Source organism: Cavia porcellus, unplaced genomic scaffold (genome assembly GCF_034190915.1).
Source record: "Cavia porcellus strain 051 isolate PalLab524CR breed Dunkin Hartley unplaced genomic scaffold, mCavPor4.1 scaffold_6, whole genome shotgun sequence".
NCBI lineage: Eukaryota > Metazoa > Chordata > Mammalia > Rodentia > Caviidae > Cavia > Cavia porcellus.
Window position 1 is genome coordinate 4,468,168 of NW_026947489.1, and position 14,247 is coordinate 4,482,414.

At 39.6% G+C, this 14,247-nt stretch overlaps 1 protein-coding gene and 1 long non-coding RNA gene across 17 annotated transcripts in view; one reads left to right on the plus strand and one right to left on the minus strand.

Annotated features, from left to right (window-relative positions):
• Positions 1-14,247, plus strand: part of Ube3a (ubiquitin protein ligase E3A) — a 113,328-nt gene that overhangs the window by 88,296 nt on the left and 10,785 nt on the right. For 9 of the 14 annotated variants that reach the window (XM_063249533.1, XM_063249537.1, XM_063249538.1 and 6 more), the window contains 2 exons: positions 818-961; positions 1,924-8,871. In XM_063249533.1, the coding sequence (XP_063105603.1) occupies positions 818-961; positions 1,924-2,044 (265 nt within the window). In that variant the 3' untranslated portion in view covers positions 2,045-8,871. Of the gene's footprint in view, positions 1-817; positions 962-1,923; positions 8,872-14,247 lie in introns of those variants that run through there. The other 5 variants (XR_010047759.1, XM_063249539.1, XM_063249542.1 and 2 more) reach the window with 1 other exon arrangement.
• Positions 1-14,247, minus strand: part of LOC134476201 (uncharacterized) — a 54,206-nt gene that overhangs the window by 12,259 nt on the left and 27,700 nt on the right. The window lies entirely within an intron of this gene.

Genomic DNA, 14,247 nt, shown 5'->3' on the forward strand with positions numbered 1-14,247 from the left:
TTCTCCAAAATCACATTTTTAGTTTGAGTGTATATATTAGTTTTATAGATACCGCCAAGCATGCCAAGATTGTTCTTCATGAGCTTTCATTTTCATTTTAGAGCTCATAATAACATTGTGTCATGCTATTCCAAGGTTGTATTTTGTTTTAAGGAATTAGAATGTGTCATCATAACATAGCGTTAACATAGTGTAGGTTTTAGGAATGCTGGGGATCAATTCATTTTCCTAAAATAACTCCATATGATATAAATATCAGAATAATTTTTTCCTTTCTTATATAATATATGCTACTTAATAATTATTAAGTGTCCTAATTCATGTGAAAAATACTTTGATGTGTGTGATGTTAAGTATGAGGTTTTTTGGTTATATTTTTATTGTTTATTTTGTGTTTTTCTCTTTTGTTCTTAATCTGTGTAACCTTTAACCCAAAAAGTTAAGGAGTAAATATGGAGAATAAGGAGTTAATTTGGCTTACAGTATTCTTTTTAGTCATCCTCAATTCATAAGATTTTGCTTTTTGTTTGTTTCTGAGTGCATGTTATTTTATAATTAGCTTATGTAATCATTTCCTACTATTAGATAGGATTTACCTGTTCTGTCATGAATTTTGTAGTGATATGTATAAGCCTTATATATTTAAAAACACTTCCTTAAAGTTGACTAAGCATGCTATTGAATTACCAGGAATGAATCTTTTAGAGCTTCTAATGTTAAATTTTAACCTTTCCCCTAATACTGTTTTAATGTACATCAAAACTTACATGCTAGTTTACAATGAAACTAAAATCAGTATTGTGTCTTTTCTCACTAGGGAGTTCTGGGAAATTGTTCATTCATTTACTGATGATCAGAAAAGACTCTTCTTGCAGTTTACAACAGGCACAGACAGAGCACCTGTGGGAGGACTAGGAAAATTGAAGATGATTATAGCCAAAAATGGCCCAGACACTGAAAGGTAATTGTTTGTTTGTTTGTAACAACATACTCCTAAAACCTTACATTTCACATTACTCATATGTGAACTGTCCTTGTAGATTGTAAACACTTTTTTGATTTTTACATAGAAATTTCCAAATCATACAAAGTATTAGTTGAGAGGATATTTGGTGGTGGTCTTTAGAAAACTTTAAGAAAAGTAGCCAAGTTAAAAGTTACTTTGAGGTTTATCTTGGTTTATAGTTTTTCATGTTGGCATGATTCATTCCATTTAGTTCACAATTTGTTAATTGAAAGACATACGATATAAAATCTGTTGAATGGTTAAGTTGAAGTTTAGGAAATTATTCACCTTCAGTTATATCATTTTGGCATTTAATCATATTCCCTTTCCACTGAATAACTTGTTATGGGGGTTAAGGACAGTACATGAGCATATTTTGTAGGTAAAATTTCTATGTTCTATATTATTTGATATGTCATGGTGCTGACATAAATTGGCTTATCTTATCAAGTTATTTTATAGTTATATTACTAGCAGTATTTCTGATAAACATTAAAGAGCACAGACTTTGACATGTCTAAAACTAGATTTGAGTATTTCTTCCACCTTAGAGTAAGTTAATTCTTGTTGTCTTCAACTCTCAAGTGGGGTTGGTGATGCCTATTCTGTCCAACGGTTGTGAAAAGGTTTAGGTAAATGAACTACAAGGGTTAAGTACCTAAAATAATACGAAGTTTGCAGTTATACATTGTCATCATCGTCATCATCATCATATTAGCATTAACTTGCAGAATGAAGATAAATCTGTTTCTTGGTAGTTACACAGCAAAATGTTTGTCTTTATGAGTTGCTTTAATATATAGTCTTCGTTACAAACCATCTCAACTTATATACCATCTAAAAGTAGGAGCATTTAATACTAAGCATATTTCCCATGACTTACTATTTTCCTGTTTTTCCCCTTTCTCTCTATTTAGGTTACCTACATCTCATACTTGCTTTAATGTCCTTTTACTTCCGGAATATTCAAGCAAAGAAAAACTTAAAGAGAGATTGTTGAAGGCCATCACATATGCCAAAGGATTTGGCATGCTGTAGAACAAAAAAAACACACACAAAAAAAAAAAAAAAAAAAGGAAGAAAAAAAAGAAAATTTAAAATTTAATAACTATAACAAGAGGGATAAATTTGGTGGTGATAGTGTCCCAGTACAAAAAGGCTGTAAGATAGTGAACCACAGTAGTCATCTGTGTCTGTGCCTCCCTTCTTTATTGGGGACATGTGGGCTGGAACAGCAGATTTCAGCTACATATATGAACAAATCCTTTATTATTATTATAATTATTTTTTCGCGTGAAAGTGTTACATATTCTTTCACTTGTATGTACAGAGAGGTTTTTCTGAATATTTATTTTAAGGGTTAAATCACTTTTGCTTGTGTTTATTACTGCTTGAGGTTGAGCCTTTTTGAGTATTTAAAATATATATACCAACAAAACTACTCTCCCAAGGACAACATTGCCACCATTTGTAGACCACGTAACCTTCAAGTATGTGCTATTTTTTTTAATCCCTGTATCTAACTCAAATCAGGAACCTTTTTTTTTTTTTTTTTATAAACGGTTTGCTTTTTAAACTTGAAGTCTTGAAAACAGTGCGATACAAGTACTGCTGTTCTAGTCCCCAAAGAATTTTCTGTGCAAAATCTTGAGAATCAATAAAGATGGAAGGGAGAACTTGAAATGTTTTAACTGCAGCTCTCAGAACTTTACTTTAGTAACAGCACAACAAATTAAAAACAACTCATGCCACAGTATGTCGTTTTCATGTGTCCTGCAATGAACTGTATCAGTAGCCAATCTTCTTTCGTAGTTTATGAAAAGGACAGGGATTTTGTTGTTGTTGTTGTTGTTCTTGTTCTTGTTGTTTTAAGTTTACTGGGGAAAGTGCATTTGGCCAAATAACATGGTAGTCAAGCCTATTGCAACAGTTAGGAAGTTTGTTGTTATATATATTAAAAAAGCATGTGAAAGTGCACTTAAAATAAGCTTTTTATTAATTACTTTACCTAGATTTTAAATAGACAATCCAAAGGTCTCCCCTTTGTGTTGCCATCATCTTGTTAATCAACTCTTTCTCAAGGCACAGGATCAGTGTTGCAGTGTGATAGAAAGGATGGCTACTGTGCCTTTTGTTACTTAGTTACACAGTAAGCAAACCTGGAAATGAATGGAACTGTTACTCATAAGAATAACCTTGTGTGTCCCCAAAAGTTAAATTTGATTACAAAATGTTAAAGATTACTTTCATATACCACAGCAGAGTACGTGTAGGTGAAAATTATTGGATATTTAAAGTAGTAGTTTCCCCTTTCCTAGTGTTGTCTATGATGTTAATTTCTTTTGATGCATTATAAAATAAATGGATTATGTATTTTTAACTAAGTAGAGAGACATTGATATATCATTTTACTGCAAGCTACAGTTTAATGTACTAAGCTTGTTCCTCAATTATTTTAACTGATACAGATCAATCTGATGATTTCAAATTGGCAGGAAAAATGTACCTTTCAAATCATTGGAAGGGAAAAAGGATGTCTTTAGGATTCTCTTAATTTTTTTTAATAATTAAGACAGAACTGTTTTGTAGTGTACTGCTGAATAAAACAGTGGCATTTTCCACCGTGATTTAAAGGAAGATAGTGCTTTTCATACTGTGATAAGGTAACATGGTTTTCCTGGGCCAGCCGTTAGAATGTTGCTTTGTACACTACCTTGATGCAAAGGATCCTCCTTTGATTATAATCATCGTAAAGGGCCCATCACCCACTGTGCTTCTTATGCATTAAGAGAGTAAGAGGAGGCTAAATGCTCTGGGGACATTTTATGTAATAAACTCATAAAAAATTTGTGCTCTTCACTTCTCAAGTTTTATTGTCACTACGTAAGTTCTGTAATTGTATTGTTAAGTTTTTAAATATAATTGAGTACAGATTATCAGGTACAGAATTCACATCAAACAGGTAAAAAAAAGGGTCAAAAAAACCTATTAAAATTTTTAAAAGAAAATTTTTGGTTGTACAGACTAGCTGCTCTTGCTTGCTTAGTAATCAGTTATTCTGGGCATGTGATCACTTGTGTTATTACTGCCTTTTCACTATTTACAGCTGAATCACTGTAATGAACAGTATCTTAAGAAGAAAATACAAACCTTAACTAGTAGCTACTCCTCTAATCCAAATATTAGGTTATAAAAGTACTTTTTGGCTAGATAGTATTTGACATATTTTCATTTTTTTGTTCAAAATTTCCAGGGAGCTCTTTAGGGGCCAAAAAATTGAACCATAAGTTAATTTGATTTCGATAAAATGTGAACTTCTTTTTACCTTGTATTACAAAATATTTCAGACATAAAATTAGCTATCAGCCAAACTTTTTCGGGAGCCTTGTAGCTTCAGCAAATGTTCTAATATTGTATACTGCTTTCCTGTACTGATTCTTTGTGTGATAAAACCCATGTATGACTCAGATTTCTCTACAGAGAGCTGCATATTGAAAGGAAACTTGAAAACAAGGCCTCAGAGAAGAAACTTGCTGATGCTATTCATTGTTCACTGGCACAGACACCTTACTACACACAACAAATGACTATAATTAGGCATTTTCTAGCCTTGTTCCCTCAAGACCATAGTGACATTTTGAGGCCATCTTAAGGACTTTCCTCAAGAATCCAGGCAAGGTATCAGAGGAAGAAACCCTCCCAGGTTATTTTCTCTGTGATCTTGATCTTTACCTGGTTACCTCACATTATTTTTCTGACCCCTCATTAGCCCAAGGGATTACCTATACCCTCCCCACAAAGCCTCCCCTCTGACTCTCGTCACCTTGGCTTCTTTTCCTACAATATTAGTGTGTAAAGAATTTCCCTGTCTGGGGAAGAGAGTGTTGGTAAGTGTAGAGTCCCAAGCCCTTTGTCCATTTCTGTTCAGGTTACAGTCACTACAGGATTTTGATTCAGGTATGGCCTGGGCCTCAATGCGCAAGGCTGCCAGTGCAGTGCTATACACTGAAAACCCTGCTGCAGGATACTCCGAGAACTTCCCAATGGCAGGATCAAGAACTCTTCCTAACCTCCACTGCACCCAGAACTGGGCTGCCGCTGCTCTAACTGTTCTTCCCGTCCAGCTCATCAGGGTCATCTTGTGCAGACACTTCTGCACTTTGGCTTGAAGTCTTCTCTGAACTCGCCCAGTTCTCTCTGGTCAACTGCAGTCACTCCAGAGACCTTTCTCTGATTCTGTGTCTTCTTCTGCTCAGACCTCCCTGTGTGACACCTTTCTGGTAACTCATTGTCAGTACACCTGAAAAGTAAATGTTCAGTCTTGACCTACCATCCATTCTTTGTTATTTTCTTGAAATTGGTACTTTTTTACCTGTCATTGAAATCTCATCTCTTGTTACAAGTTATCAGTTCTTTTCTCCTGTTTTTTTCCATTCTGTGCTCTGAATAGCTTCCTAATATACCTCCCTGACTCTGGACCACCTATTTCATTCTACCGAAATACAGCTTCATTACTCTTAATAAATTGTTCTTTTCTGAACAGCTCTCCAGGTCTAGGACACCCCTGTGCAGATGGAGCGCCCCTCTGTCCCTTTTTCCTGTGGCAGGCACCTCTCCTGGCGAGCCTGCATCAGGTCTCCACCGCTTTGTATCTCTCACATGCCCGTTGGACCAGGTTTGAGAAGCACCTGGTCCTTAGAGACCCTCAAGCCCCGAAGTGCCTGCTCAGCAACTCACACATCCACAGTGGCCCAGCGTGATGGGGCACAGCTCATTTGAACTGGAATTCTTACAGATCATCTTGGGGTGCTCTTGATAAGATCCTTCCTACAATTTATTTTGGAGCTTCTCTTCATTTTTTTAATAACCATTGCCAGAAGCATAAACAGCTTATTGTGGAAATAGTCTGTTTTTTACTTCGGCAAGGTGTTAGTGCCATCTTTTTACCAGCTTGACAATATCAGCATTTAAATGACTAGACATAATCCAGTGTGCAGAATGTTTAATGAAACTTTTCCCCCATATAACATTGCTTCCTATCTCCTCCATTCCTTCCCCCCAAAAGTTCTTACATTGAAATATTTGCATTTTAGTGGGTAGGTATTTGCTCCCTGAAGAGACGTCTTGTAGTCAGTCTCTTGCTGGGTCATTTCCATCTATGGGAATGGGGATCAGAAAGAGGAGTGAAAGGGCCTAAGGCCTTGGATGGAAAATTTTTTATGCATTTACTTTTCCTACCCTGACCCCCTAGTGTGCTCAGGCAACTGGTAGCCTCTACACCTAGCTTCTCTGTGGCCACGCTATTTCCCTCCATCCCAGTGGAGATGGGAGCTGGGGTCATAAACCATTCTGCCATTGGCTAGCCATTCACCCTGATGTGGAACAGTCAAACACTACTGCATGCTACACAAACTCCCTCACAGAGAGTGCCTGTTTTCTGTGCGAGTCATTCAGTGGCTCTCTACCCTTTCTGGGTTGACCTCCTGTAGATATTGAAAGGAACTGGTTTCCAGAGCAGATCCAGTCCCTTCTATACGTGGTCTTGCATCCTCACAGGTCATTGTGACTCGAGAGGCACCTAGCCTGAAATTACACAGTCATGTCCATCTAAAAGCTATCTTCCTGTTGCCAAAAATCGGTTACACAGTCAGGATTCCTAGGCCCAACTGAATAGGCCCTGGAATAATACGTTGCTTTCCTTCCGGTCCCCAGGAAACCATAGAAAAGGGAACGGGCTCTATCTGAGCAACCACACAGTGGTTGAAGGTACAGCCTTCAGGCAGACCTGCCCTGCCATTCCCTTAGCTTGGTCTCTACCCAGTCCTAGCTTATCACTGCTCATCAGGATTCGGTGCAATTGAGATAACAGAAACTTGACAATATCTTCCAAGACATCCTGAGAGACTGAGATGGGTTCTCCCAAAATTGCCAGTGAAATTAGACAAAGTCTACTGAGAAATGGGAAATGTTTGTAATGAAGATTTATTTTGCAAGTGTTGACCTTCACCTAAAAATGGAAGAGGTGTGCTTTTTCTCATCTTTGTTTGGCATATAATTCATATACCATAAAATTCTCCCTTTTTAAATTGTAAAACTTGTGGTTCTTAGTATATTCGAAATTGTGCGTTTCCAGAGTATTTTCATCATTGTAAAAAGAAATTCTGTGCTCATTAGGAGTGACTGCCTGTTTTTAACTCCTAGCCTCTGGCAACCACTATCTACTTTTTGCCTGTGGATTTGCCTGTTTTAGACATTTGACTTCAATGAAATCATACAATATGTGGCCTTTCGTGTCCTTCCCTTGCCCCCTTAGAATAATGTTTTCAAAGTACATTCACCTGGTAGCATGTATTGGTACTTTGTTTCTTTTTGTGGCTGAATAATGACATTGTATTGATGTACTGTACTTTTTATTTATCCATTCAGTTAATGGATACTTGTGTTGTTTCTGCTTCTTGGCTATTATGAATACTACAACTATGAACATTTGTGTACAAGTTTTTATGTAGACCTAAGTTTTCATTTCTCTTGGTTGTATCTTCTAAGCATCTGTCTTATCCTTTTGGTTCTTATCAAACATTCTTTGATCCATTTTTGTATGTTGTACACTTTAGAGGTCTGGTTTCATTCTTTGGTATATGAATTTCCAGTTGCACAAACACCAGTTTTTTGAAAAAACTGTTGTTTCCTCATGAATGGTCTTGACAACATTTGTTAAAAGCAACTGACCGTAAATATAATACTTTTATTTTTAAACTTTTAATTTTATTCCATTGTTCTATATGTCTTATCTTTATGCCAATACTACACTGTCTTGATTACTGTAGCTTTGTAGTAAGTTTTGAATTTAGGATGTGTGAGTTCTCCAACTTTGTTTTGTTTCCAGATCATTTTGTCTATTCCGGGTTCCTTGTGTCCCACATGAATTTTAAAATCAACTTGTTAATTTCTGCAAATAAACACTTGGGATTTTGATAGTGATTGTGTTGAATCTATAGATCAGTTTAAGGAATGTTGCTATTTTAACAGTATTAAATTTTTCCAGTCCGTAAACATGGAGTGTTTGTCCATTTGTTTAGGCCTTATACTTTTGTTCAATGATGTTTTCTAGATTTCAGTGTACAAGTCTTAACCTCCGTGGTTAATTTTTTTTCTAAGTACTCTTTTGGATGCTATTACAAGCAAAATTGTTTTCTAATTTTCATTTTTGGATTATTTGTTAGTGTCTAGAAATTCCACTGATTTTTGTGTATTCTGTATTGACTTGTATATTGTTGCTATTCTGAACTCGTTTACTAGACCTTTTTTTTTTTTTTTTTTTTGTTCCTTAGTATTTTCTGTTTACAAGGTTATGCATTTGTGAATAGAAATACTTTTGACTTGTTTTCTGGTCTGGATTCTTTATTATTTCGTTTTCTTGCCTAAGCGCCCTTTCAGGAAAATACTGAATTTAAGTGGCAGGAGTGAACATCTTTTCCTTGTTCCTGATTTTAGGGGGAAAGCATTCAATCTTTCACCATTAAATATGATGTTAGCTATGGGTTTTTCATAAATGCTTCAAGTTGAGGAAATTCCTATTTCTAGTTTGTTGAATGTTTTATCACAAAGGGTACTGAACGTCGTCAAATGCTGCTTCTGTATCTGCTAAGGATGTCCTGTAGTAATTGTCTCTTTATTCCACTGATACGTTGTATTACATTGATGATTTCTTTTTTTTTTTTTTAAATATTGAATCAACCTTGCATTCCTGGAATAATCCCACTTGTCTATGCTACATAAACCATTTTCTATGCTGCTGGATTTGGTTTGCTAGTATTTTGTTTAGAATTATTTGCATCTGTATTCATAAAGTATATTGGCCTATAGTTTTCTTGTTAACATCTTTGTCTGGACTTGATACCAGGGTAAAACTTGTTTCGGAATAAGTTGGGCACTTCCCCTATTCTTACACCCAGCAAAGCATGTTTCAAATGAACTGCATTGAGACCTTGACCAGTGATCTTAAACTGTTGGGAATATAGAGATGATACGACTCTGGAAGGGTCACAAGGTAAGGCGCATGCCTAAAATAGTCTCTAGCAATGAAAAAGATGAGGGTAAGGTGGATGTTTCCCATGGTCATACATGACCATGGGGGTCATACATGACCACTACATGAGGCATGGGCCATGTTGGAAATTGCCTGCACACGTGAGGTTCCTGCCTTGACCCAGGCACTCAACAGCTGAGTACCATGCAGTGAGAAGCTGCTGACAGAAGAGAGACTGGGAGTTATTAGTCAAGCCAGAGACCCTCCATTGGGGTTGCCAGGAGGAATCCCATAAAAGAACATAACACCTCTTCCCCATAGCTCAGTATCTTGTAACTACAGAAACTTAAGGCAGGTCCCCTTTCCCCGTAACTCCTCCCCTGCAGAAGGGCCAGGAACAGGGAAAGCAAGTGGGGGAAAGAGAAGGACCAGGTCACCCACACCCCCGTCCTCAGGCTTCTACCCACATAAGGGCCTGGCCAAAAGGCAGCATTACCCCTTCAATGAAGAGTTTGACATTTGGATAGTTCACTACTGTGGGCTTTTCAGTACCCAAAAATAAATGTTTTTGTTTAGGGATGAAAAATTCCAATATTTGCAAGAAGATAAAAGTTATATTTCGCACCTCTCACCGTCACACATGCGGTTAAGTCCACAATTCAATAAGATCTGTGAAAATGTAGGACACTAAAATTGATGAAATTGATGATTAGATCTCCACTGGAGATATCCAGACTTGCCTTTTAATCTTATTCTAACTGAAGTGTAAACTTTTTCCCCTTCCTTAATTTACCAGGCAAATATTACTGAATATTTGCCATTTTGCAGGGTGCAAGAAGTTTTGGGTTGTGCAGTTTTATTGAATCAAGAAGTCTGTTGCAGAAAAATCTCTCATGGCCAGTACTAGGCCATATGGGTAACTGGAGTCTGTAGGATACAGTTGGGCTGAAGCTGTTCTGACAGTGAAGAAGATTTATCTAAACATTACTCATGTAGGCAGACAGGTGAGATGTGTTTGCTAACTTGAGTGGGGGCTCGAAGAGAACAGCATGGGATCAGAAGTGAAGACGTCAGACCCTGAAGGGCCGTGTAGACGGAACAAAGACTGCGAACTTCGTTGCACACATCGGAAAGTAAAGACATGGCCGTTACCCGTTTTTTATCTTTTGGAAGAACGTAAGTGACCACATGGTCTTGCATTTAGCTTATGGCGACACTTGACGATGAAAGGAGGTGACAGTCTCGAGCATGTTAGGGACAGGACTATGTGACTGATCAGGTCTAGCTGTGTGGAAGGAAGAAGAGTCAGAAACAACTCCCACATTTCTGATCTGGGCAACAGGATGGTTAGTGCTGGCTCTGCACAAAAGGGCAGATTTGGAGGGCTGGGTAGTAACAGTTGGGTCATGCTTTTGTTGAAGTGTCAGAACAAGGCAGCCTGTCTTGAAGCATCTAAAAACACGGGCCTAGGGGAAAGCCTACCCGGAAGGTAGAAATACCGACTCCAGCATATCAGTCTTCACTACTTTCCAGGAATATCACAAGGATGAAGGGAGTATAAAATGACAAGAACAGAGTCCCTGGAACACTACCATTTGAAAGTTATACAAGGAACCCAAAGTAAAAATGAGAGAAAAATTCATTTATTAGCTGTATCTGTGTTCCAAGACACGTACCAAGCTCCATGAGGGCAGGACCTTTGTGTTGCACATGCTTGTGTGCCCAAGCCCTGGAGCAGACTGTGAATGTGCTTTGCGGAGCCATAACATGACCTGAGTGTCAGGAACTACTTTCTGTCTTCACTTTTGGCTTCGCATTTGGCTGGGTGAATACCCTTTCCCTCAGTCTCAACTCACTGTAGTAGCTTTTATGAAAGCAATACACACAATGCACTGTCAGCACTATGAAGACGGGTGAAGTGAAAACATGCAAACACTGGAAATACTCCGAAGGCATCCATTGTGTCAGCTGTCCCAGTGGCTGACTCGCTTTTCAGTGGGGCCAGAAGAGCACAGTAGTGGCATAAAGCCTGTTTTTGAAGCAAAAAGATACCCGGGCCCTGGAGATGATCACTCGTGGCAGGAAGGTAAAATTACAAGTGCTTTGAGCTGAGATTTCATCTTGAGAGGCTCAGTTCATGACTAGATGATGTATACTTGGACCTTGACAAAATAGAAGATGTCTTATTACCTATCATTATGTTTCAGAAATGAACTCCAGCATGCCTGTATTGGGCACTCAGACCTAGTAAAATAAGTACTCACTTCCAGCCTATTAAGACCAATCTATTTTTCAAGTTTAGAGATTTTTCCCACAATGTATATCACAATTCTCTAGTGCCTATCACAGTCTGTATTTGTGTTTTGTCATTTCCTAAACTCCATGAGCATAGGAATGGGCTTGTTTTATTTTCATCCAAATGCCCAGTACATATTTATTAAATGAATCTATAGATGAAATTGATTGCAAAGCTATAGAGAGCAACATTCAGATTTCTAGATTACTACAAAACCACCAGTAAAAGGTAGTGTAAGAACTTCTGCGTGTGAAGCCCTGTTGTGGAAGGAGCTTTCTGTTCCTTTAGATACTCCTGGACCACCGTCCAGCTGTGCAAGCAAAGCGCAAGCCCACAGTTGTCTTGACACACCTGCTGTCAGGAAGACTGTCTTGTTTCTATAGCTCCTGAGAAGGTGGCAAGTCAAAAGTATGTTCCTGGTGCCTCACGTGGGCCTGTCAGTCCCCGGGGTCTACTTGTCCTGCCCCACTGACATTTCACTTGCACTCTGATTCCTCATTTGAGGGTGGCCTTTTGTTTTTATCACGACCCTGTTGGTGTTACAAATGCTATGTGGCCAGCGGTAGAGGACATTTGTAACATGCACAGGGAGTCCCCATCAAGTGGAGCAGTCATGGGACAGCATATGAATGGACTAGAGGAAGGAGTGGACTGCGCCTAGGTAGGCCTTGCTTCAGGCATCTCCTGGCTCATCCATTTTAAACCTGCAAGTGTTCACCTACGTAGGTTAGTATATTAGTGCTGTCACCATGGAACTTAAATATTAGGAAATACACAGCAACAGTAGTGCAGGAAACATAAATAGGAACTAAACAAAGTCAAAACTGCTGTTCTATAGATTTAAATGTCAAGGACCACTTGCTGTGTATTATACAGCGTCCTAATATAATGCATCCTAATCTCAGGATTTTGATTGTCTTCTACAGATCTGAAAAGTTCAGAAATGTTGACTGTTCCCAAGTAAAAGAAGAGCCTAGTGTTTTAGTTTGTGCAAGGGCAGTTTCCAGTACGTGCTTTGGTGATGAGTGGAAGTGCTGTGGAAAGTCTGGCGGAAAAATGCCCTGAAAGATCATCCTGCTCGGCCCTCATTTTAGGTACTTAGGTGTTGGGGGTCACTTTGCCCGCAAGGAGTTTGGCCATTGCTTTCATCAAAATAAACCTAGAACTCAGCCTCTTTCTGCCAGCACTCAGCAGCCACTCACTGCACAGGGATGTGTGTGTTTAACTTCAGCTTCCGTCTGCCTGAGGGGTGGAGCAGGCCGTTGTGTCACTTTCACCTGTTGGCTGTTGTCCTAGGAAGAGCTTAGATGGTAGAGTCAGAGTCCCACTTGTGGGCCACTCATGCTCCACTGAAGAAGCAGGTGTGTGATGTCCCCCCGATCGCCGCCTCTTACTCTTTTATAGGAAGCACAGTACTGCCAAGTTTTCCCAGCCCTGGTCCTCTGAGGTGTCTTTCTCCTTGAAAGCCGTTCTTTGCTAAGAAGATGAAGCCTGGTATGGGAAGTTCAGGCTGCCCTCGTCTTGGCCCAGGCTGTGCTTTCTCTGAAGCCTGTTCCTGGTGCTTGTCCGTTGTAAGGGCTGTAAGGCTGGCATGGGGCCTAGGCTCACTGCCTTGCTATTAAATCTTGCCTTGATTGCTGTGATTTTTATAGAAGAAAAAAGCATTCTCCCCCTGACTTCAGGAACAGTCTTGAGATTGGGCAGGATTTTTTAGTGGTAAGTTTTAGGAAGCAGTTTTCAGTGGCTAATGGGTACAAAGGGAACAAGTGCCTCAGGAAAAAGTGTCCATTTTACCAACCTTTGAGAATTGTTTCCTGACCTCATGCATCGTGCGCTCTGATTCCTGGGCCATGCAGTGCTCCCTCACTTCCTTTCTCCAAGGAGCACTTGGAAACAGAATGTTAACTGGCTATTCTGTTCCTGGGAAATGCCTGCCTTAGGGTGGCTTGAAGCTGAGCAAGCAGAGCTAATCCATGTTTAAATTCCTTGGGCCATGGGAAGTGTCCCTGGGACCTGCCCATTTCCTGTTGGAGTGCTCCACATTTCTCTTTCCATTGAGTCTTACTTAAGAAGCTTTCCTTGGGATAGTCTTCCTGCTTGACCTTGGAGATACTCGGCACAGTTGCCCCCTTCTCCCTTCCTGGAGGTCTCTGCCTGGGCCTGCACACAGCTCTCACTGCCGAGAGCTGTGTGGAGTCTGCCCCACACATCCTGTTCCTGGCTCATGTGGTACCAGCCTAATCATAAAGTGCCTTGCTCCCCCTCCTTTGCCTGTTCTCCACTGTCACCTTCACCACTGCCCTGCTTTCCTCCGCCAACGCAGTGCGAGATTGAACCCACACTGGAGGTGAGCTGCTCCGCCAGCTGCTTGTGGCCTAGCAGCTGAACTGAACTGAACTGAACTGAACGTGTGCTAGCTCTAACCTTTGGAGTTTCGTGTAGCACTTCTTAGAAAAGGCTCCATTAGCTCTATTGGCTTCATGTTTCTCCATAGACACCAGGAAACTGAGTTTCTTTTTCAACAAGTCTTCTTTTCAGTTGAAGGACAGAACTGAACTGTTCTTATTAACTACATACCCTCTCCAAATACAGAAAATGGGTTGTTTTAATGATTGCTAACACTGTCCTCGAACCTCTGACAGTTGCTCTGCTGGTGGCTCCATGAGATGCCTAAGTGGGCCTGAGGGTCCAGTATTTCCCTGACCCCCTGGGGAACTGGCAGTGTTGTGTTAGCAGACCCCTGAGGGTGCTTGATACCTGTGGGTCTTGTAACCACAGGCTCTGAACCCAGGAAGTCGACTCTAGGCTCTCATTCACCTTTTGACAAGTAATGTTCCAGGCCAATGTGCCAAAAAAGAATGAATGAATAAATAAAAGACTTGTTAGACATCTGGCAACTCATGGCTCCCTGAAGGA